Source organism: Archocentrus centrarchus, chromosome 16, assembly GCF_007364275.1.
Source record: "Archocentrus centrarchus isolate MPI-CPG fArcCen1 chromosome 16, fArcCen1, whole genome shotgun sequence".
NCBI lineage: Eukaryota > Metazoa > Chordata > Actinopteri > Cichliformes > Cichlidae > Archocentrus > Archocentrus centrarchus.
The window spans coordinates 27,661,192-27,686,886 of NC_044361.1; the positions used below are offsets into that span (position 1 = coordinate 27,661,192).

Below are 25,695 nucleotides of genomic sequence, written 5' to 3' on the forward strand. Positions count from 1 at the left end.
ACGCACATGGGAATATCAAACAGCAGAAGCTTACGTGGCTGTCAGATTTTCTTCTCTCCCTTCCCTTCTTCAGCTTTTCCTCTGCTCCCCTCTTGGATTTCCCCTCATTTCTCCCTCTGCGTGAAGAGCCTCGAGGGGATGCTGAAGCACTCTTCACCTAAACCAGACATACAGACATCTGGAAAAAAAAAAAAAAGCAATAATGATAGATATGTGCTGGAGGCATGCCAAAATAGATGGCAGCAACAAACAGAGGAAGAGGGGAATGGTGTGACACTTTGGTTCCCAGCTGACTGCTCCATTGTCAAATGCAGTGTGAGAAAAAGTCACACAGGTCTGTCACGTGGTTTTCCTGCTTCTGGAGAAGACAGGGCAAGATGGGAAGAAGGTTCAGTACCCAGTTTAATGGCTTTCTTTTAGTCCAGTTCCTTATCAGGCACAGCAGACTTGGTTTCCTGAGTGTGTCAGAGAACAGCCAGCAAAAAAAGAGGAGAAATCCTGTTTGTAAATCACACCACAGGGACTTTGTTACCATCAGGGGAGTTTGTTTACTTTGTTTTACTACCACTGTCTTATCCTGTTGACAAGCCAGTGCAGTGATGTGTATCACTGATGTAAGAGTGCAGTAACAAACAAACAAAAAAAAAGCACAAAAACACGCTCTTTAAATCTCCATCCTGTAAACCAGGTGCCAGCGTGCAAGAAAGCAAAAAACGGAGATGCACTTCACCTCCCATGTGTGACGCCTCACCCATTACCGGTAAAACACGACAGCTTCATATCAGCAGAGGAGGAAGTAGTGTGTGCGTTCACAGGGCCGTGACACCTGTCGGCTCAGTCGAACAAGTCACGCTGAATATCCGATCAAGACTTTACGAATGACCAGATGTCTCTGTGCTGTCAGGTGCCTGATATGCATGCGGAGACCTGCACAGATACAGCACAAGGCACTCCTTTGGTGATTGTGCACTGTGTGTGTTTGGTGGTGAGTTAAACTGTTTATTGGCTGCAACTTAAAAAAAAAAAAAGAGGGAGAGTCACTTGAAACATCAGCAGCAGAAGAGGATGCAAGTTCATTTTTAAAGTAACCACAACTTCTGTTTTTTGCAGAAATGAAAAAAAAAAGGGGGTAAAAGAGGGTTTTTTTTCTTCATTTGGTGCCAAAACTGAAGACAGCAGTGATGCCAGGATGGTGAAGACATATTTAATTATGGTTTCACTGACCTGTTAATAATGATGAATGAAATGGAGACAAGTCAAAGAAATAACACACGCACGTCTTGATAAAGCTCCAACACAAACAGGGATTGGAATATTATACAAATCTGATACATACTAACAAGGTGGCATTGCTAATAAGGGTTATAAAGATTTGTGTAGCTGGTTAAATGATTATATACTCAGTCAAACACTGAGGTAGAAAACTTTTAGAATATAGACAGTATGTGGTTGAAAAGTATAGCAAACTTTTATTATATTTTTTGGAGATATTTATATCTGTCTTGCAACAGACAGGTCGCCAGTAACACACACACACACACACACACACACACACACACACACACACACACACACACACACACACACACACACACACACACACACACACACACACACACCCCAAACTTGGAAAATGGAGGTATGGATATATATGCTAAAAACTCTGTGGAAAACAGGGCAGCTCCTTCTATTAAAAACACAAAGGTAACATTTTCAGTATTTTTTACTTACCTGTGTTATACTACATGTTTTAACTATGCAAACACTTTTCCTTAATTAAATATTCTTGTAGATATAGTTTATTTATTCTTGCATATTCTTGAATGTCTGTCACACAGTCAAAGACATTCACAAAAAACAGTTGAAATAAATACAAAGTAGAGAAAGCAAGTAAAATTACACAAAGGAAGGTTATCAATTCAAAAAAGAGAAAATAATCAAATGTAATACAACAAGGTGGTTAATAAGTAGAAACTGCGTGGTGTGAGGGTGTAACAAGTGGCAGTCGAGTTATCTTGCGCTGTGAAAATCTACCACGTTCTGCACAAACATGCAAATAATAAGAAACAGAAGAGGTTCGTGCGTGTTTCTGCATGCAGAACTTTTTGTTGTAATCTTCTGGATATGTTAGCCACTGCTGATTTAAAATTCGCTTCATTCCATAAAACGTGCAAAAGAAAGATGAGTGTAAATGCCCTGATGCCAGCATTAATCACTAACTGACGTTTTCTTGTTGTTTTTCTGGGTTAATAAGTGTAGCCGTCCTCATAGGAACAGGCCTAATTGATACCTGACTGACGTAAATGGACGCTGCGAGTCGAGCAGCTCTCGCGCCTCTCTCCATTCGCACGGTTCGACGTGAAGTCACCACGGCAGCGCGCTGTACCGGTCTCCCAGGCAACGCCGCGTGCTGCAGTGACGCCAGCCCGGGCCCCGGCTCGTGGTGAGTGGGGGCGTGACTCGCCACGTTAGCCCCCCCCCCCCCCCCCTTCCCCTCCCGTCTCCCGTCAGTGTGGGCGGGCCCCGCTAAAGAAGAGAGCGAGCGAAACACGACACTCCGAGGACGGAGAGAGGCACGGGGGGGGAGGAGAGAGTGAGCGCCGAGTGGTGCGAGAGTGAGTGGAAGACTGAAAAAGTCCGTGAAGAAATAGAGGTTCCTTTTTAACATTAATTTCTGTCAGAGAAGAAACGCGGCGGAGAGATGTCAAACAGCGACGAAGATGCGGTTGAGACGGAGTAAACAGCTACCGGACAGTTAGCGAAAGAAGTTGTTGGAAGACGAGAGAAGAGGGAGAGCGACGCTTTTCGCTTGGCTCGAGGGACGGTTGACCGTTTTTCTTGAGCAACTTGAGTAGATTTGAGCTTTGCGAGTTACGGGACCAGAGGATCGACGAGGTGCGGGCATAAAGCAAGCCCTTCGGTAGAGAGCTGGTGGAGGACCGCACCGACAGAGACAGAGAGAGGGGGGAGAGAAGCGTGACGGCGGCGGCTTGAAGAGAAGAGAGAGCCGCTGGAGCTGAAGCTGTAAAAGTTTGCCTCGTATCTTCGGCTGGTTCTTCACAGATTGGGAAGCAGAGCGGGAGGAAGAGGCCGAGTGACTGACTTTCTTTCCACAAGCAGCTTCGTGGAATTTTTCCAGTTTAGCAAACTTTAGCTGTGCTGCCGAGCTAAAGCGGAAAGAATGAAAACACCTGGAGATACTGGTAAGTTTGCGAGCCTCCTCGTATTTATTTATTTATTTATTTTTACTTGCCGAGGTTGAGTCTGCAAAGCTCCACAGTAACTACCGGTACATAGCACATTTACTAACGAGGCAAGACAGTTAACCACCCGCTTCCATCCTAAAGCCGCAATGAAAACCTGTTGATCTGACTTGTTCTCACGAGTAGCGCAGCAGCCAGTGGTTTCACTTGATAAGTAATTGCAATCTGGTCCAGGTTAGTACTGTACTCCCGTTTTAAGAGGAAGTGGTTAAACTACTGTACAGTGGTGAAAGCGACATCCTCTGTCACTCTGACAACCTGATTTCACCATCCAGAAACTTTCAGAGAGCCGAGTAAAAATCCTAGAAACACGGTCTGCGTGAGAGGATGAGGGAGCAGTGGACGTGCCGGCTCTTCGTGCCGGTGTTCAGGTGGTTGGATGAAGGAACGTATGCTGATATTAACACAGTAACGGGGCATATGCATATTGTCAGGCCTGTCAGGGTGTTTGAAGTGAGGAGCAGGGTGGGGTGGGGGAGATTCCCAGCAGTCAGCTGAGGTCTGTATGGGTGTCTGTTTGTCTAATTCCTGAAATGCTTGCATAAGTTTGTTCTTGTTGCTCCCCTTCTCTCTTGAAGCCAGTGCATTTTTCTCTGCAGAAAAGAGGAAGTGGAAGTACACTCATGTGTGCCATCTATGCATTTTATTATTTGAGTGCTGGTCATAAACGGTGTGCCTGAAACGACTCGATCTTCAAGTCACGAAGCTGCAATCAGTTTGATTTGTTTCAGAAAAAATGAAGAGATTTAGGGTTCAAGAGACAGCGGATAACATCTGAAAGTATATCTCAGTCAGTTTTATTGTAGCAGTTAGCCTGTTGCATGTTTTTTATCTTAGAATTGTCGTGCATAAAACAGACACCAATAATAAAAAAACTAAAGCCAGAGTAGCCCCATAACTTCCAAATACTAAGCAAATAATGTCTTGTCCAAGTTTTAGCAATAAAGGCGGCTCACTTATAAACACAATTTTTAACTCATTATAATAAAAAGTGTGTAACTGCGTGTTTTTCCTGCAGGAACAATGTGGTGACTTTATAAGCATTTTGCATGGGGGGGTGGGGGGGGGGTGGCAAACGGTGCGGGACACTTTCCACTCGGGACCCCTTCCCCCATCTCATCCCCTTCACCCACCCTCAGCCCCTTTAGGCCTCCACATTCCTGCACACACACATAAGCACATTCACTCAAAAACACACACATACACACTCCCTGCAGCAGCCTGAGGAGGCTGCTATGACATCACATCACATCCCACCACAAGTAGCCCTTTTATGACGAGGAAATGCATGCTTGTGGGGCAGCAGATAGCTTAAGCTCTTGTGGGAAGACAGTAAAAATTGATTGCGTTTAGGTTATAGGTGTGATGTATGCAGCTAGCGTGTGTTTGTGTTTGTTATCTGTTCAGTAAAAGGTTAACTGGTCCCATACTGTGGCCCTTTCGCATGATATAATGCAAAGTGTACACAGTCAGCCCACTAGTGTTGTTTCACATTTAAATGCACTGAAAGTGAGGGAGCCTGTAAATGACCATTCATGTTTTCTTAAGTTAATTGAAATTTATATCAGTGCTTTTTTCTGGCTCAAAATTGACCTTTTGGAGGGGGTAATACACGTAACCACACCTGGTCTTCATGTAGTTCAGGCAAATTATCTGTGTTGCTTTACATAATATTTAAGCTTGATGAAATTAAACACTACTTTAAAAAAACAATGTTCTTCTGGTGGAAAATTAAAAACCTCCATTTTTTTTTTCATATTAAGCACAACATGAAGTTTTTGCATACTGAATTTCATCACAGAGTTCACAAATATGAATCATTCTGTCAATTAATCATTTGAGCAGTAGTTTTTTTAAACACATGCACGTCATCTCAAAGGCATTATGTAACAGCAAATCTGATTCTATAACAGTGCCTTTAAATAGTTGAATTATTGAACTGGCTAATCTGCGGTGCTCTCCTGATCTGTCTGATCTCCCGTTGTTGCTGTGTTTGCGAGCTTTAACCCTTAACTAATTTGTTGGTTGTGGAAGAATATAGCAGTGCATGGATAATGCGTGGGACGAAAAATGTAATCATTCATTCCTGGGATTGTTTGATGTGGGATTTGTGTCCCATATGATAAGCTGCTGCCTCTATAGAGCTTATGTCCTTTTCTCTCCAGCACTTCCTTTGCGCTTTTATTTTCGACACCCACTTTATTAAGCTGAATACATGATAGGATTACTGTTTTGGAAAGCGTCCCTATTTAATCTTAATCACTGCTATTTACCTGGTCTTTGTTAGTGTTGGACATAGTCTGGGGCGAATTGACTGTAAGCATGTAAAGTATTCTTCAGGTTGCATTAGTCAGCACTGAGGTGGTATGGACACACATCATTAATCTATCTTTGTGTGTCTCACAGAGGGTGTGCTAATGATTGATTAAGCTCTGGTGATGAGGCCTTACGGAAACACAATAATAACTCCCAAATACGTTATCTGCACACTCACCACACAGTCTGGGCTCCAGCTTTTTTATCTCACCTGTTTTACTCCAGTTTTCGATCCCTGTCATCCGTTTCCCTCTCTGATGGGATAAGGACTGGTGGGTGTCTTTGTGTGACGGGGTTGCATAGTGGGACCCTTGGCTCTGGAGTGCCCATTGTGCGTGTGTGTGTGTGAGTGGAGTACGGGACAATGGTGGGAGTGGGGCAGGGCCTGGGACTGATTGTGTGTGGACTTGTGGAGCCGGGGACCTCTCATTGTGATAATAATGGTGGGGAGCAGCTCATAGTTTGGAGGTGCTTTTGACACATGAAGAGACCACATTTCGGCATGCCTGTGAAATGTGTGTGTGTGTGTGTGTGTGTGTGTGTGTGTGTGTGTGTGTGTGTGTGTGTGTGTGTGTGTGTGTGTGTGTGTGTGTGTGTGTGTGTGTGTGTGAGAAAAATTGGACATTTTGGCTTATTTTTCACCAATCGTTTAACTGGTCACTTATAACACGTCTCTTTTATGCTCCTCCCTGTTTTCCTGGAGTTTGATGTGGCAGGGCAGGAAACAAAAGGGCTGTTTGTGACCAGTGACTTGAGAGTGAATATTTTGCCATTCCTCCCTGTGTGGGTTCATGTGTGCGATTACTAGCATATGCTTTTCAATCTCAACTACTGCTGTGATGATAAGTGCAGCGATTAGCCTTATCTGTGAAAACTCCCTTCCAATGCTGACCACAGCAAAACCCCATACTTCCTACCATCCAGTTTTACAGTCTGGTTTATGAGACAGTGTCCTACTGTGATCAGGCTCAGCCAGCATTCTTAAAAAGGTGATGTACCATTGCAGTCTTTCATGTGAAAAGGCTAGGAAATCTGCAAAGAATTGACTTTGATCACATGAACACACAACTTGTTAGATATTCTGTAGAAACCATTAAGTCAAAGTTAGTAAAACAATTAAGGCTAAAATATTATGCAGTCCTTAAAATATCTGTGTAGTGCAAAGTTATAATAATTAACTAAAACCAGGTATGGAAAACATTCAGTTATCTGAAATAAAAATAAGAATTTAGAAAAGAGCAAAAAAAGTAACAGGGCTGATATTTTTTTGCGTACAAAAGTAACTACAGTAACATAAAAATAAACAGGAAGTGTCTTTACTTTCAGTCTTTGTGTGGTCACATGTGTCAACCCAAGAAGAATCAGGAGGCTTTGGTTTATGCGTTTATTGAGACTGAGATGTTACATGAATGTATTGTAACAGTTAGTCTGAACTTGTCACAAATGGCACCCCCATTGTAATTCACTTGCCAAGTTTAAGACCATTACCTATTTCCAGGTCCCAAATGCTTCTTCAGTTCCCAAAAGGAAGCAAACACTGAGGTGCCAATGGGAATTAAAAATGATTTCAGTGCCAATAAATCGATCAGCGTGGCTGTTCTCCAGGGTGTTACAATAAAGGTTAACAGCCAGGAATCAGTGAAAAATAGGATTTACAAGGTTTAGTGGAGTTAGAAGTCAGAAGTAAGATAATAAGCTAGTAAAGATGATATAACCTGGTCTGACTGAAATATTTCTGGAAAAAAAAAAATACTAGCTGCAGAGCAATGGTTCATCTAATATAAACACACAAACACAGGGAAGGTGTAAGATGAGGGTTAAACCTGCCACTGTGCTACAGTTTCACAATATTCTTCAACCTCCTTTTGTTCTTCAGGCTAAGAGATCCAAACCACCAGATTAAAGAAAAAGTTAAAACAGACTCAATAAAACAAGAGTAAAACATTTTCATAAAAATATTATCCAATATTATCTAAGTTTCCAATACAAATGCATACGCTGATGAGCCTTTGCACAAATGGCATCTGTATTCGCATCAAATGACAATTTGTTTATCCAATATAGTTTGTAAAAATGTATATTTCTCCACCACCTCAATTTCCTGGCCATGAATATGAACAGAAAATCTATGATCATTTCCTTTGTTTTTGATGCATTAATGTCCACAAAAGAATGCCCACACCATGATACGAAATCATCGACAACTGGGCCATGATCACGATCCGCATCATGAAGTCGCGACATGATCACTGAGTCGTCTGCGTACCTAATTATATATCTGTTCTGATAGAGGCTCTGGCACTCATTTGTATAAAGAACAAATAAAAGTGGAGAGAGGACAAATCCTTGAGGGGAATCAGTAGAAGATAAAAGCAAATCTGATAAAGTACTGTTAACTCGTACTTTCTGCGGTCCATCTTTTGTTAAAAATCCATAAGCCAAGAAACCAGACCACAATCAAGGTTAAATATGCCGCTGAGACGTCTTGCTAAAATATGAGGCTGAATGCAATTAAAAGCAGATGAAAAGTCTTTAAAAAGCAAATGGGAAAAATTACGTACACCATCCAGATGCTCCAAAACCTCGTGGAGCAGCATCCTCCACACCCCTACCTGTTCAATTTGTTCTATATTTAAATTGGAGGAGGGGTCAAAAATTTCCCAGGTGGCACAAAAAAATATAATTTCTCACAAGTTTCTCAAAGATTTTCATTACTAGAGAAGTAAAAGCAACAGGTCAGTAATCATTCAAGGATTTAGGTGCTTTAACTTTGGGCACGAGTGCAGTAATAGAGCCCTTCCAAATACGAGGAACTCTATGAAACTCAAGAGACTTTGAGAACAGAAATGAAAAAAATTCCAGCCAATTGCTCGGCACAGTTTTTAAGGAGATGTCCATTTATTTGATCTGGACCTGGACTTTTAAATAGTTTGAGTAACAATAATCTGTCAATATTAATAACTGACTGCTTTGGGGAAACAACCCTGTACGACCCCAGTTCTTCACTAAAGTCATGAATATTAAATTGACTGTAAAAAAAAAATGTTCAAACCATTTGCAAGTTTTAAATCAGACATAACTTTAAAAGAAATGGGACACTTCCTGGGTTGCAAACCCATAATAGACTTAACACCCTCGTGAGTGTCTAGTGCCCAGCAATGACTGTACTTTATCTTTATATTTAATTTTGGCAAGCTTCAGTTCTCGTTAAATGAGCCCATCAACAACACGAGATTAACATTAACATGTTGCTTTGTGGTTGACTTTATATAAAAAAGTCCCTAAGCTTAATGTTCATGGTGGTGGGCAGCACAGTGGCGCACCGGTTAGCACAAATTTTTATTTTGCTAAATTTTTAAAAGCTGTAATAAAATGTTTAGTTTACACTCAGTAATTGATTTTTCTAAACAATTTAATTAGAGTTTCTAATACTGCTGTAGTTTGTGTCACAGTCATTCTTTTATGACTGTGACACAAACTACAGCAGTATTAGAAACTCTAATTAAATTGTTTAGAGTTTCTAATACTGCTGTAGTTTGTGTCACAGTCATTCTTTTATGAAAGTTTTGATATTGTGCTCTAACACTATGTTGACAAATGACCCCTTTTGGAATCTTCAAATGTCTGTATTTAGCCAGGAATTTGACCAAAGGGAACAATGTGCTCAGCCAGTCGACACTAATGGACCCCCCCATCATTAGTCCTGTGCCGCCCTTGACCAGGGAGACCAGCGAGAGACCCCAGCCAGCAAGGCTACATTACCCTTGATGGTTCAAACGCCTCTGACTGCTGTCCAGCACCGCTCTCAGCACAGTGCACCCTCACCCCCGCACTAGAGACCTATACATTAACCTCACATCTGACCATCCAGTCCTGTACTATGTGGAGGAGGACCAAACAAATCCACAAAGGCACTATGCACCCTGGACACCATTTATTTCAGTGCCTGTGTTTGTATTTTTAAGCACTTGCATAACGTGGTTTTTCAATTTAATCAAGCATAAAACACTTTTTTTGTATATCAGTCAGCCAGAAATCACAGGAGGATGTACAGATTTCTGTTAAGTTCAGTAACAGTGTTTTTGCCTTTAGAATATGCGTACCAATCATGCTTGTGTGCGTAGTCACCCATTTTGAACCAGAAAAAAATAAAAATAGTTTATTTTATTTTGTAGCAGTATTTTACTCCATTGATGCTCTACACCCTCCTTTACACTGTCCTTTTCTAAATATGATAATCCAGTCTTTTAATATTTCATATCTTTTATATGTGTCACTATTTTGCTTTAGTGGCACAATAAAAATAAAAGGTCCTGCATCTTGAATCCACACTAACAGCCATTCTGTCCTGTTTTATCAGCTGTAAGGTTGTGAGATTTCATGCTTCAAGGACTCCTTTAAAAAATTCACTTTTTTTACACAGAAAACCCCAGCAACAGAACTAAATGTGTCTTCAGTGCCATGGGTGTTTGTCCGCAGTAGCGATCTGAGCCTAGTTTTACTATGCGATCATTGGCTGCCGCAGCCACAGCATGACCCTGGTATTGACTTTATTGGTTATTGGTCAGGGGTGGTAATGGGGTGGGTCTGCACGTCTGAATGGGATGAACTGTTGACAGATAAGTGTAACACTTTTGAAGAACATGTGTGTAACATACACAAACACTCACATTCACTGCTGCTTTTTATGGGAATTCTTGGACCTCCCACATTCCTGCTCAGAAGGTTAATAGTTGCCGGCTGTGGTGCATTACACATGAGGAGAAAACACAACACTTAGGATCTCTTCAAGCCTTTCCTGATCACAGTGATGATGAAATAGAAATATTTTTAATGTCTCATAAGGATAATATGTGTCTGTTAGTCTGTGAGATAGGAAGAAGTATTCTATTTTAAAGATAACTGCACACACACACACACACACACACACACACACACACAGACAAGGGTCCCGTTTTAAATGGGTATCAAAATTCATGTTGAGAATGTAGAGGGGTGTGTTGGTGTGCATGGACTCACCCGTACTGTTCAGCAGCTGCCTGCGTTTGTGCATGCATGTGCATTGTAACATAATACGGGGAGTTTACGGAGCTGTGGAGGTGAGTCAGTGTGAGGCGCAGAGTGGCATGTTGTTGTAAAAGAATAAGAAGTGTGTGTATATGAAGGAGGTTTCTGGGTGGCCAGTTCTATAAAGGTATTACTTGCTGAACAAAGCTTGTACAGCGGCGCTTGTGGGTGTATGTAACGGCTTCTTGGTGACGGCGGCGCCACTGAAACTGATCTGAGTCTGATGCCATACACACACACACACACACACACACACACACACACCTCCATGAAGATCAGGTAACTGTGTTCCTCTGATCTTCCAGATGAGAGGTTTTATTTTGGATCCTCGCAACACAATGACCTGTCCTTTAGGTTAGAGCCTGTATCGTCACCTCTCCACTGGTTGGAGTATAATCAGGGTGTAAGGTGTCAACGCTATTACAGCACTTAGTCCGCTACCTGTTTCTTCATCCATTACCTCCTCTAACCACACCACAACCAGCTGGCCTGCTGCACACATACATATATACAGAATAGTTTGTTGCTATCCTCTGTTGTCAGAGTTGCACCCATTCGTTGCCGTTTGCGCGGGGCTTGGCCTCAGGGGTGTTGTAATCTATACTGGTAATCTAGATTAACCCCAATAATAGTGGTCCTCCTGGGGGCATCTTCACATAAGGGGGTCAGCGCAGTGTGCCGCTCTTTATGTGCTGTATTTTGAAATGAGTACACCTTTACAAAAATGCTCAGAACTATGTGGAACTCATGCAGTCTGTTGGGCTTGCATGTAATGTGTTTATTTAAACAGTTATGCAAGTGTTAGTGTATGCAACTGTTAGCTGTATGGTAAATTGTGCATAATAATATGTTGTTTTTTTAACCCCTGTTTTCATCATGTAGAATAATGTCAATTTGTCAGTCTAGACTGCATCTGACTTATGTGCCTGCACTGCCTCTTTTTAGTATTACTGGCACTGAAACACAACAACTAAAATTGATATATCTATCTACAGTTGAAACTCTAGTAGTGTGTGTGTCTTTGTGTACCATTTTCACAGATGCACTGCAGCCCATTTTCTAAATCGAAGTACTGCAGGACTATGCTGGTTCACATGCCTGTTATCTGCCTTATTATACACCTTGCTTGTTTTCAACTTCCCCTCATGCAGAGAGAGGAGTGTTAGTACCGGTGGCATTGTGTCATCTTAGAAGCAACAGGTATCTGCTGTTGTACATTATTAAAATAAGAGGAATTTCTTTTACCAACTAGTATTTCTGGTGTTGACTAGTTTAGTCCACTATCCGCACACCCTGTTGGATCAGACATTCAACAGTCTTTTAACGTGCCGACTCTCTAGTGCAGTGTTCCACTTTAGTAACTCTGTACCTGCACCTGTGTCATGTAATTACCGCTATGCTGAATGGACAGCTATAAAATGAGTTTGACATTATCTGCCCCTGTTGCTTGTTAAAAACCCCTGATCTTAACCCCAAGTCATTATCACTGATAGCTCCTAGCCCTAAACCTAACCTTTAGAGAAGAGCATAAAGGACATTTTTTGGGGAATGAATATAAATAGTTTTTGATGCAAGCCACTTAGACTGATTATTCCTTTTGTTCCCTGATTGTAAAGACTTGGTAGAGTAGTTTTCTAAAGCCCCCAAAATTACATATTTTACAGTAGAGGGTAGGGATCATCAGCCTGTCATATCTGATTGTCCCTGTGTGAGAGGAGCTCAGGTAACTGTCTGATAAATTCACAGTGAGAAAGCGGGCACCATGTGTCCTGCCTCCAAACCAGAGTATTTCCAGTGGTGAAAATGTATCTCCTGCTGTCCACGACAGTTGAGAAAGAGCAGCTATGACCTGGTTCTAATGTTTGAAAACAGCTTGTGTGTAAGTGTGCTACAGACTGGACGGTACCGCCGTCCTCTGGTTCAGGGAGGTGCTGAGTGGAGCTCCTAACCCCTCTCTAACCCCTTAAGTTCAATGCAGTCAGCAGACACTCCCTGCAGAAAGGCAGCAGTGTTTGAATAGTTCCCCTGGCTATTTTTATCTGGGAATCTGCCTCTGTGCTGGACCCACGGAGCAGGGGTAGAGGGCAAATATCTGATCTAATTCTGGATGATGGGAAGTCACCAAAAGGACTTCTGTGCCACTTGCACTGCTGATGCTTTGTGTGTGTGTGTGTGTGTGTGTGTGTGTGTGTGTGTGTGTGTGTGTGTGTGTGTGTGTGTGTGTGTGCGCCTGCGCCTGTGTGGTTGGCTGTCAGCCGGGTTTTGAAATGCTGTCTGGCGCCAAGTTAAACTTTCTCTCTTGTCACCCTCCTCCTTCGCCTGCTTCCCCTCCTCCTCCTCCACCAACCTTTCCCTTCCCCCTTCCTCCCTCTCTTTTCCTCGCCTCTCCTTCCTTCCCTTCACCCCATGTAAGGAATGCAAGATCACATTTAGAGTTTTCTTTTCAACCAGTCTTTCCTCTTTCGCCTGTCTATCTTTTCGCTGTGCTGGCTTTCTCTGTCTCTCCCTTCCTCCATGTTCAGACCTGTTCTGCTTAGTACGTCAGAGCTTATTTTGAACTCTGAGCCAACTCATGATAGAGTATGCATGTGAGCGGCAAAGTTCTGTATATTTTGATGACAGGAGTTTAGGCTAGAGTGCTGCTCTTAATAGAAATGTTTCCTCTGTGTGAGTATTGTAAATTATAGTTTAAATTTAAGAGAAAGCAAGCTCTTTTAACATTGTGAGCCCAGGCAAATAGTGCACGTTAGGAGCTGGGCTTTTTGCAGGTGTGTACATGCAGATGCCACATAATTGCTAGCCAAGTCTGTCCAGTAATAGTAGCAAGCAAGTGGAGTGAGGACATCGTTTGTCTTTCATCAGCAATTTCTGTGTGATTTCATCTTTCTTTCTTTTAGACACAAGATTCAGAAACACACAGTCCTCCACGGTATCAGGCAAAATTAGACCCACAAATGCTAATGTCCCCTGAAGCAAAGGCCTGCTGCTTCAAACTGTTCTTCAGCCTGACTTCTGACTTTTCAGCCAGATGGGTCACTCTATAAAGTGTGTGTGTCCAGGAGAGAGAGAGTGAGTGTTTTCATTTTGAACAGACACACATACACACGTCCCTGTAGGGGAGTGAAACCTTTTTAGGCATCGATTGACCCTCCCATCCCACCATCCTCTCTTCCCTCTCACTTTCATTTCTGTGTCACCAATCCATGGGCTAATACCCCAGTGGCAGCTCCACTTCCATTAGCTTTCTCCTCCTCTCTCCTGCTTCATGTCATCCTACACTGTTTCTTTTTCTTTCACCAGGCACCACTGATTTACCAGCCAACATAACTCAATAAGTACATGCAGCTCAGCTGTCTGCTAACATGGCTCGTATAATATATGAAAACTGTCTGTCACAATCAAAATGTATCTCCAGTAGTTTCTGGCTGATGTTAACCTTCCTTAGTCAGCCTGAAAATTCAGGAAAGGAGCTCAAGGTCAAGTGCAAACTGATCATATGCTGTACACATAAACAGATGCACAGTACTGAATTTCTTCCAAGATGTGTGAGCAGAATTAAATGTGTTGGATTTCGCTCTCGGCTGGAGAGAAACCAGACTTATTTTCTGCCTGTTTTCTTAAATGTTCATGAGACTTCCTCCCTGCAGGACACTGCCTTTTTCTGGGCTCTCCAGGTGTGTGTTTTGTGTGTGTTTGCTCCTCCGCCTGTGTATCTGTGTAGTCCGGCCTAAAAGAAACTGAATAATGCATTGGATCATTGGAAAGGTATTTATAGGAAAGCAGAGTGATTAAACTTTAATGACAGAGATGGCCATCAGTGCTGCACATCATATAGCATATCTTCCTTCTCCAAACACACACACTGATGCAAATTGCTACAAACAGCCTCATCACATATTTCTCAGGGGGTTTGTCCATAAGTGTGTGTGCTAGCCTGTATTGTATGGTCTACCACTCTCCACTCTTTAAGTGACCCAAACATATACTCAAACTTTCTAGATAGTTGTGCTCTTGGTCATTTGACATTTCCTTAAATTATTAATGCTGGAGAAGCGTTACACTTACTCAAGGACAGTGATTTATTTATTTTTTTCCCTGTTTGTATCCATTTACCAGCCCTGTTGTGGAACATGATCACTTGCAAAACCAAGTTTTTAGTAAGATAAAGCTGCATAGACTTAGATCTGATCTTAGAAGCACATTTGATTTCTCTGCTTTATGCAAGTTTTATGCAACAGCACCTTTTCAAAGTTACCTTGCAGTTAGTGATGTGTGGTATGACTATGTATTTTTTTTAGATTCCGAGGGGTTCACTGTATAATATTATTTTTGCACAAGTACACCTTTCAAAATGTTTACAGTGGTTCATTCTTATCAGAAGTATATGGAATATGTTCTGTACACATAGAGATTTTTAAAATATATTTTAATCCTTCCATCCATATTCTTCACTGCTTATCCAGTTCAGGGTCACCAGAAGGCTGGAGCCTCTCCCAGCTGTCATTTCGTGAGAGCCAGTACAAACCCTGGACAGCTCACTTATCCATCACAAGGCTAACAGAGGAGCATATTCATGCTCATATTCACATATAAGCCTGGATATAGAAAGTCATTCAGTCCATAACAGACTGCATGTTCTTTTTCTTTTCACTTTTTTCACTAGACATAATGACACTTCTGTTTGCAGCTGTTTAAAAAAAAAAGACAAAATGTGGCTCCTTAGTGTTGATGCTGTGAATTGCGTCTTTGAAACAAACTCCATTTGAACCTTTTCTTCCAAACGTGGCATTGTTTTTTATGTCTCCAGGTAAAAACACATGAGTAGCACGTTATCTCTGTGTCACCTGGTTCCTTGTCACTGTGTGTAGAGGTCCACGCGCAGTGAAAGCCCTTCACAGAAGCAGTTTCATTTTTAAGACTTCCAAACAGTGGACACAGCTCCGCTCTCGATTACATGTTCTTTTGGAGCAGCTCTGGTCACTTTTCTTCATCCTCAGTCTGTCTTTATGTTAATTTTCAAATATCCAGAGGGATTGTAACATTTAAATATGATTTATTTGGTTTATACTGTAAAATAGTCCGTATTTGATTCATTCAAATCTTGAAAGGCTAATAATCTATTATTTAACAAATTTGGAGTGTAGTTTAGAGGAAATGGCTCTGAAACATTTGTGTTTCACTGTTAAGCTCAGCTCCCACCGTCTGTATGCTGTATGCAGCACCTCCATACAGTAGTCCTGCCCTAGGTCACAATAGCTTTATGCACATCCATTTTTAGCATTAGATGTGGCCCAGGGAAGTTACGTAACAGGCATGCAGTTGCATGCGGGTGGGCGCACACACATACTATACTAATACTGTACATACACGCAGTGATTGTTGGTTTAAGAGATTAAAGGTTTTGAGAACAGTGAGCTAGATCCCCTGACCAGTCACAGGATGAGAGGGAAAATGAAAGTAGGGAAGAATGGATCAAGAGCAACAGAGGGGGTTTTAAAGCTTTAAAGAATGCAGTAAAAGGCAGTGAGCTCAACAGGGGCTACCACAGGTGTGATGGTGGAAGAGAACATGGGCAAAAGGTGCTTGATCCTCAGTAAGATATTATTTCGAGACAGGTGGGTGAAATTCAGGCAAGCTACCTGTATCACCGATTAAAAGCTAATTTACTTTAAAGTGCTGTGACCTTAGTTCCTGATCACATCACATCAATAACAGCAATGGCATCATAAATCTCGAGCAGTAAATCAGCGTTGTGGATGTAGTGAAGCAGATTTTATTTGCATATTCACTGTAACACTTCATGTCTGGTTTGCAGCTGCTAGCATGTGCATTTGTTGTAAATAGTAATGCTTTGTATACATGTTGCCTTGGAAACAAGACCTAACTGCGGCATCAACAGCTTGCTGAGATATGCCAATCAAAATATTACACTCATAACTGCAGGCTAGAGAAGGAGCATAGAAAATGAATTAGAGGTGCTGTAACTGTAATTTAAGAGAATTGGTTTTGCCTGTACTCACACTAGGGTCTTTGTAGTCTCTCATACATGTTCTCCAGCCAGCCCCCAGCAAGTATCCTCACTGCGAGCGTGTGGGCGTCGTGTTAGTAGGTTTATTGTGTTCGTCTGGCCCAGGAATTAGCCAGGGTCTGTGCAAAGGTACACTCTTTCCCTTAGGTGAGTTGTGAGTGGAGGCAGAGTGCAGAGGTGTGTGTGTGGGAACGTGGGCTCTGTGCGTGCGTGTGACTCATTGATGTTGGTGTTTTGAAGTAAACTTGTTTCCAGGAATGAACCGATTGTGAATTTCTGGGCTGATACAGATTTGTCTGATAGCCTTAATGATGTAACAATAATAATAAAAAACTTAATTTGTATAACACTTTTCTAAACATTGTTACAAAGTACTTCACAGAACACAATTAGATCATAAAAAAATACACACAGGTAAAATAACAACAGCAAATAGAAACAAGGCATAAAGCCTGAACAAACAGTGTGAATAATAGAATAAATAACTAAAATAAAAAATACATAAATAAAGAGTAGACTGGGGATCAAAAACAGATTAACTGTAAAAGAGTTTTTTGTGTAAAAGCAAACTTTAAGTAATGATTTAAAAATAGATGACTGAGTTTGCTAAACTGAGATAGGTTTTTGTTTTTGTTATTTATTTTCTGCTTCATGCCAGGAAACAAGATCTAGATCTTCCTTGTCTTTTCAGATTTTAATCTCACTATTTTATTTTTTAACATTTTGCAAGAGCAAGCGTGATGTGACACAGCAGATCAATCACCCATGGACATTGTTGAATACTATCTTGCTTGCCGATGTGTGTCAGCAGGGCCAAAAGTTGTCTGATACTGATACTTGGCTAATAATTTGTGAAAATTACAGTTTGTATTGGCAGCTTTAGGCCCATCTTGCTAAATGGAGCCCTGTGCTCACATTTTCAGTGTGCTTTTTGGAGGCACTGCTTTGTTAGAGGTGCTCGGTGTCACGTTTCACACCCAGGAGACCCTAGAGGAGGCAAAAATGTAAACCTGACATTGTCGATACAAAAAATATCCACTGGTAAGCTGAAAGAGGTGTTATAGTTTCTGCATCCACAAGTTGCTCAGTTTGGGTTGCAGTGACCGTGACATCGCCCCTTTGGTTTGTCTCGAGAGGAGCATTTCCGATGTCACCATCTTGGCTGGAAAAAACTGGATGTGATGAGGAGGAGTGGGTGACTATAAAACCCCAAGTGGAAAATACCATGGCTAATCCTGATTTTTGAAATATGGTATGACCATGATTTACAAAATAGATTCAAGGTTTTATTCAGTATGACCAAAAATGAGTGGCTGAGCCCATGAACTCAGCAGGGAAGTGTTTACACAGGTCAAGTCAAAAAGCCGTTTTCCGTAGGCTTCCACAGGGCCAGAAGTCTTTTTGCAGCCACAGTTCAGACCTTCAGAGCGAATGCAGGTTTAAGGAACTTCAGCATTGGCTTCATTTTTCCAAGCAGAAAGCTACGTCCATGTTTTAGACTGTGTCGTCTGGGTCCGGGTGCTGTAAATTTTGTCATCTGAGGCTCCATGCAGATGTCCATGTGGCTTCCAATATTTTGTTTCTATATGGACTAGGGCTGCAACGATTCATCGATTAAATCGATTCTAAAAAAGTATCGACACAAATTTACTGTGTCCATGCTTCCTTTAAACTGCAGCGCTCACCTGTCTCGGTGTAAGCAGCGCTCCTCACTAGCATTCGCAGCATTAGTGCTCCGTCGTCTTTTTGTGGGTTTATTGGTGGCTGGCAAACCAACACAGAACTGCATTACCGCCACCTACTGGATTGGAGTATGAATCATGCATGCACAGATTCTAAAAAGCTCTCCGTCGCTGCGATGGATTTCCTTTAACACAGAGTGGATCATCTCTAGAGTTGCCACCTGTCTCGTAAAATACAGAACTCCGTATGTTACGGGACTCCGTGGAATACGGCTCCGTAACATGCGGGGTTCCGTACTTTACGGGACGGCTGGCAACTATCGCTGACATGCATTTCCACGCCTCCACTGCTCTGTGTGTGTGTGTGTGTGTGTGTTGTGCTCGCTGAGAATTTCAGCTGTTATTTTTGTCTTTACTAAAGCTGTAGCTACCAGAACTGGTTTGCTAGCGAGCGCGGGCCATTAGCACTAGCGATTTTTGATTTGATTTGATTTGATAGCAGGCAGCGGTTTTAACTGCGCAAGCGCAAAGAGAGACGGTGAGCTCAAGTAGTGCAAAAGGAAAGAGTTTTCCAGCGTCCAAAACAGCAGCCTTTTCTTTTAGTAAGCACCATTAAATCTGTGAAACAGCTGGAGGTCCTTCATCAAGCACCTGATCAGCAAGTGTTAAGGTGAAGAAAAGAGAACTTTGTAGCTGCTCCATCCACCGCTGTTTGTTCACACAGTGAAAAACTGCAGTACGGAAGTTAAAATATGCAGATAAACTGTTAAAAAAAGTATTCGATTAATCGATGGAATAATCAATAGAATACTCAATTACTAAAATAATCGTTTTATGCAGCCCTAATATGGACTCATTCACTTCAAGTGGACTTATACCAGGAATGACTTCACGTCTGTTGTGTCAAGAGCTACATATAAAGCGATTTGCTCATCACGCATCACTTTGTAGCTGACGTTCAGCTGTTAGTGAGCATTCAAGGGTCCCGTTGTGTCGACGAAGCTCTAATGTTTATACCAGAATGTTTTATGTCAGTCAGATTTATCCTTCATAGTTGTTATAGTCGCTTGCCTCAAAGTTTAGAAACTTGGGCTCCACCTACTTCTTGCCACCAGAGGTTATTTTGCTTATTGTAGCTTCAAGTCACTGAATGTCATTGAAATTTTATGGTCTCTGGTTGCCACGTCTCCTTTAGTCTCTTCCTTTAGTGTTGATTCCTCAAGTGTTTCCTACAGATTAACACACAGACATCAGTGATGTACTACAATTATTTCACTGTTTGAAGATGCAAATCAGTCTCATTCTAGCTCAAAATAATATAACATTTTTTTAAACAATTGCAGTTATTTCCCTCTGGTTATTGTGATTATACTGCACAGGTATTATGTGAATGCACTGAATTTGGTCTGTTGCATGCTGTGGAGCTGTAACCAGAAGCCAGTGCAGCTGTCACTTGATGGGAACCCCCCCGTGCCATCTTACAGTTTGGAAGAATGATCAGAGCCATTTGAAGCGCTCAGGACTGTAGCTTTTATGTATGCCATCTGTACAATATGCGAATTCAGGTTTGGATGCGTGACATATAAGTGAGAGGTATTACCACCGTATGCTCACACACTCAACCCCTTCTACACACACGCCAATACACTCAAAAACAGTGAGAGAGCGCCTCATGTTACGAGTCCTACAGAGCGGAGGTAATCGGTGTGTGTACACTCAGCTCTTACATAACACCATCCAAGCAGTATACTGAGGGGAGAAAGTTCATCGTGCTCTCTTTCTCTCTTCCAGTCAGCCTTTTATCTCTGTGAACTTCCTTCCTTCCCCATCGCTCATTCATTTCTCATATTTCACTTCCTTCCTCATTGCGTTCTTCTTTCTGGCTGTCCCTGCACCTGTGATTTTTTTGCTTTTTTTTTTACTTGCAGTTTGAGAAAACGATATTTAAAATCTTGAAACATCCACTATTACATATAATAAGTGCACCTAATTCTGTCACACATGTGTCAAAGCCTGTTTTCTGATCACCAGCAGGAGCGTATGACGTGAGTAAGCTCAGTAATCCTCAACATCTTACTGTTGATAAATATTTATAGCAAATATTTATAACAAATTTTGTGGAGGAATTAGGATATTTACTTGAGCGTGGATCAGTAACATGTAACTTTATTACCCTGTCCAGACCAGGCCCTTGTTCATAATATCAGCTTTCTGCTCTCATCTGTATAAGGTAAAAAAATGTTCCTCTCAGTGGCTTTCCTGTTCCCTGGGCCCTATCAACAAGTTAAATCTTAGATAAAACAAACAAAACTACTTTGAATAAACAGAAACTGACATGAAATTTTTTTCATTTCATTCATCCCACATGTCCTGGTTCTAAATTACACCATTCAATTAGCAACAATTTTATTTGTATTGTTTCAGCTGCCTCGCTGGATAATAAGTTATCAGCTAAATCAAGATTTGTTATCTTGATGATATTATAATGTTGAATCCACACAGCTTCTGCACAACACTTGGATAGAGGGTTTAGTGTCAGGATTAGATGTTTACTTCAGTGCATCTACGGAGAGAAGAGCACTTGATTAAATTAGTGTAGGACAACAGGGCATGCAGGAACTCACAGTGACAGCACATTTTACCAACAACTCACAGCCTCTTGCACTGTAGTTAACTTACCATTGATTGAATATCCATTTTTTTTCCAGGGGTAGTCAAAAATCCCTAGATACAGATTAGGTAATTGCATTTGGTTGTAGTTTTGCAAATTGCAAAAAGTTTTTATGTTAGTATTAAGTAATCTGAAATATTAAAGCAGATGCAAGAGACCACTAGTGAACATTACTACTGCTTTGCTCCGGAAAGGAAAATAAAATGATCATTACTGATACCTGTTATGTGACATAACCTTTGCGCTGGCTAAATGTTCAGAGATACTCTGGTGAAGAGCTAAATTTATGTTTGTTAATGTGTCTCCTCAATAAATCCCAACAATAACAAAAACATTCAAAGGAAAAGAAAATAGATGGTTATCGGCCGTCGGTCAAATTGTTATTTTAAACATCAGTATTGGCATTAGGATTTCACAATCAGCGCTTCAATTTAAATTGAACACAATAAAAACTAAAACCCTCATAGGTCACAAAAATGATATCCAGACCCTTTTACCTCTGCAGTGCTTCACTAACCATTAAGCACATATAGCCTATTTTACACTTTAAGCAATGAGATTGTGTTACTTCCGTTGCATTCACTACCTCTGCGTCTCTGCCTTGGTCTGTCAGGGCCAGTTGAATCACAATGTAGGTTGAATGGGGAACACAATCCCATATGTGTCACTCAGGAAGGCCCTAATGAAACCAAGTATAACTGAGATTGACCTTACATTATGCATTAGGCTGGTTTTGTGTGTGTCCGGTGCAAAGGATGTGTGAGACTGAAGAGCACTGGCCTCTGCCAGAGCAGGGCAGCTGTGTGCTTACAGCTGAGCTCATTGCATAGTGTGGATCAGCGGCTATTGTTTAGATGGGTGGCTGGCACCATATAGTACAGTAAGGTACATATTACAGGCTACAATGGACCTTGGACATCTGCTTCAAATCCCCCCCCCCCCAATAACAGCTCTCTCTCTTTATCTCTTTCTCTCCTGCTTTTCATCTCTGTATTTTTTCTTCTCTCAAGTTACATCATCATCAGCCTTTCTCTCTCTGTCTCTCTCTCTTGCTCTTGCATAACATCAAGCTTTATTTGCTCCAGCTGAGGTTTTTAATCTTTCCCATGAGGCAGAACGCGAGAGCAAACCAGGAGAGGAGAGGAGCCAGGCGAGACAACCTTTTTAACCTGCCTGTGTGAAATGCCACATTAACTCAATCACCCCACCAATTAATCTGGTGCAGGGCTTTCTTTACTTGCACCACCAAAACAGTGTTTAAAGCGCATGTATGTATGTGTGCACATGCCTGTGGTTGGTAGGATTGCTTCATTTATGCCTTCAGTCTGTCATATCAAGTGTGCCTGTGTGCTAACAGGGACATAAGTAGTGATTATCTGCTCATCCTGCAGCAGGAGCAGACACTCACTTATACAAACCTGGGGAGACCCTGATTATGTGCATGCTGCGGACAGATATGCTCATATCAGTGAGATCATGCGCCAACTTAGCGCGTGTGTGCTTGTTGCAACTGCAAATAATCCATGCAGAGCAATGTTCACTGAAGTAAAGTTTCCTTCTCTGATTTCTCCAAATCTCCCGCACACACATACAGAGGCACAAAGACGGTATGCTAGCTGGCTGGCATGCTGGCTGGCTGGCGGCGGCGTCTGTGCGAGGTGAGTGTTACGTAAGGCTGATCAACACTACTTAATCAGCTTTAGGAGACATGCTTAACAAGCTGACCAAGTGGGTTGGGGTTAGAGGAGGAGAATGAAGGAGAGGGGAGGAGAAGGGGTGGTGGTGGAAGACGAGGGCAGTGGCAGAAGAAAATCAAGACAGGCGCGAGTGAGCGAAGGGCTAAAAATTGTGAGGGAAGAAGAGAAAGTGGTGACAGGCGGTGACACTGCATGTGTCTCTTGTCCCTGTTTACGACGGGATAAGCACACACACATAAACACGCTGTGCTCTGGCCTCTGTGTCCCCCTCGCAGCCCACTGTGACGCACAGCGGCGACTGCCAGGATCCTGTATGTGTGACTGCTGTGTGCATTTGCAGGCCGGTGTGTGCCGGTCAGTGTTTTCTTTTTCTGAATGTTTGCTCTCTCCAGTCTAGGTGATGATGTAGAGGACCATGTCAGACCACACTAGTCAAGACAATAAGAGTCTTTGTTGGTGCCACTTTCAGCCTTTGGTTGGCAACAACTTATAATTTTTTTACAGCAGAAAATGAGATCAATGATTAATTTATTGAACCAGTCAACATTTGTTGTCGCAACTCCAGTGACTCAACACTGTAAACACCAGATTTCCAAAGTTTACGTAGGGATGCACCGACCCAACTGCTTTCAATAAAATAACTTGGCTTTTACCAATACAACGCTAGTGTTAAATTAATATGCTGTAGTCCTCAGAATTCTAGGAATAATAATTTGTGCAAACATAGAAAGAAAAGCTTTTGGTGTTTCACATGTGAAATACCTCCACACTGCTGACCCTTTGCTGTTACTGTAGTAAACACAGAACAATAGATTGGCATGTTGCCACCTGTTTCTAATCCAGACTTTTCAGCCAGGGTTATATGAAAACTTGTTTCTGTCACTGTATCAGTGTGTCCCTACCTCCCATTATCGAAAGCCGTAGCAATGCAATTTGTATTCCAGCAGACAGCATGATAAATTTTTGTTGCCAGTGACTCAGGTCTAAAAACACAAAGGAAAATTATTATTGTGCAAGAACAAAGCTTTTGCAACACTGAAGTAGCATTAATGAGATATTTGTTATCCTATTATTGTCATAACTAGACAAAAGTTTTAAACTTAAATTGAATTTCTGTAACTCTAGCTGATGAAACTGGAGGTTAATTTAAAGCAGTATTAAAAAGCCCTGCAAAAAAGGAGTCATCACTTATCCTGCTGCTGCAATAGAAATGTGAGCATCCTTTGTTTTCATATGAGGTTTGACTCCTGTGGCCAGCATGCCTAAACTAAAGGTTGTGTGTCCTCACTCTGTCTTTTGTTCCAGACTACAAATTATTCCCATTTGGATGATTTCTGGTCATTTACGTGAATGCTGTTTCTGACCACTGCACCATTAAATTCCTCTGCTTTTCTTTGTAAATCAAGCAAAATGATAATGTTTTGTTTATTTCACATTCTCTCTACTTGTGAAGGCAGTTTGTTTCTCTTATGGTTCACCACTGCCGAGTGAAACACTGTAAATCTAATTGTATATCAGTCACGATGACTTTTTGTTCTGTTGGGACACTGACTCTGTCTTTATCCTGGTTTCTTTTATACCTTTCCTTTTATTTGCTTTTCAGCACCCGTTCCACCGCCTCTCCCTTCTTTCTTTCTCTCTTTGACCTTTTACTAGTTTCCTTTCTGTCTCCTCTCAATCCCAAACACACACACACACACACACTTGCATACATCTTAAAGAATGACTAGCAGATGTGGACAGAGCCTTTTCCTTCATCTAAAATTAGCTGCAAAAGAAGAATGGCAGGAAAGCACACAGGGTTGGAGGCGTAAGCGAGAGGGGTGTGTTAGTAGGGGCGGGGGGGGCGGGGGCTGATGGAGGAATAGACTAGAAGTAGAGGAAGGAATTGGTTGATGGGACCTAGTGAAGTAGTGTGTATTTTTGGTGCTGTTCACACACATTGCTGACGCACAGGAACCACTGAGGACACTAGCGTCAGAGACTTTGAATGTGCACGTATTTCTGTGTAATACCCACTGTTTGGGATTGTTGGTGGTGTGTGGGCCAGTATGACAAAATTTAAAGCATTAAGGAGCAGCAGAGGTAATAAAAATGATTCTCGGTGTGCTCCTTTAAACGCTTTGACTATTATTTAATGTATTTGATTCCACCCAGCTCTGTGAAGTTAATTTAAAGGTGCTTTCAGACTAGAGGAACTTTCTCATAGTTCTTGTAACTGTTGAAGGAAGTGAACCTTTTTGTGTGTCTGCACTGCTAGGATGATTGAATTGAGCGTCTGAAAAGTGAAACCAGTGGGAAAGTGTTTTAAACCTGCAATCTTTTTAATGCTTCTCTGGTTGCAAAAAGAAGTCCGGTTGTCTCCCTCAGCTTTATGCTTTCTGACCTCAGTAAACACTTGGCTGAAGGGTTTATGGGCTCTATCACTAGTTTCAAGTATGAAAACTGGTCCACCCATAAAGCAGCTGATGGTCAGTTGCTATTAGATTTTTAAAAGCTTTCCACCCACGTTGCTTGTTGTTGTTACAAGTTGCTGAATGACACTGCCATCCTGTGATCACAGGCTTTCCATATTGCTGCTGATCTCTTCCTGCCAATTATCTTAATCATTATGTACATTATAATTGTAGTAGTGCATCATCCGTAGACTTTACATAAAAGACATAGTTTCAGGGTCTGACAAGTGAAGCCAGTTGGGAAGGACGTTAAACATTGCATTCTCTGTAATAGCCAGTAGGGTCTGATCCCTCTGGCTGCAAAAAGAAGAAGTTGTAAAGAAGTCTCCCTTAGCTTCCTTGGCCTAAGGCCTCAGTAAAAGCTTTACTGATGAGTTTGTGGGCTCGGTTGCTAGTTTCAAGTCTTGGAGAATACAACACGATGTTCTTTTTGTAAATTGTGGCCTGTGTTGGAGTGAAAAAGGAAGATAGATTAGAGTGTGCTTTAGGGCAAGGGGCCACATGAGAAACTGGGA

At 41.7% G+C, this 25,695-nt stretch overlaps 1 protein-coding gene across 1 annotated transcript in view; it reads left to right on the forward strand.

The window, feature by feature from the left end:
- The first annotated feature begins 2,511 nt into the window (after nucleotides 1-2,511).
- The window catches only part of erfl3 (Ets2 repressor factor like 3), a 62,996-nt gene continuing 39,812 nt past the window's right edge, over nucleotides 2,512-25,695 (forward strand). Inside the window, exon 1 of the mRNA XM_030750491.1 lies at nucleotides 2,512-3,203. Coding sequence (XP_030606351.1) covers nucleotides 3,182-3,203 — 22 coding nt within the window. The 5' untranslated portion in view covers nucleotides 2,512-3,181. The remainder of the gene's footprint in view (nucleotides 3,204-25,695) is intronic.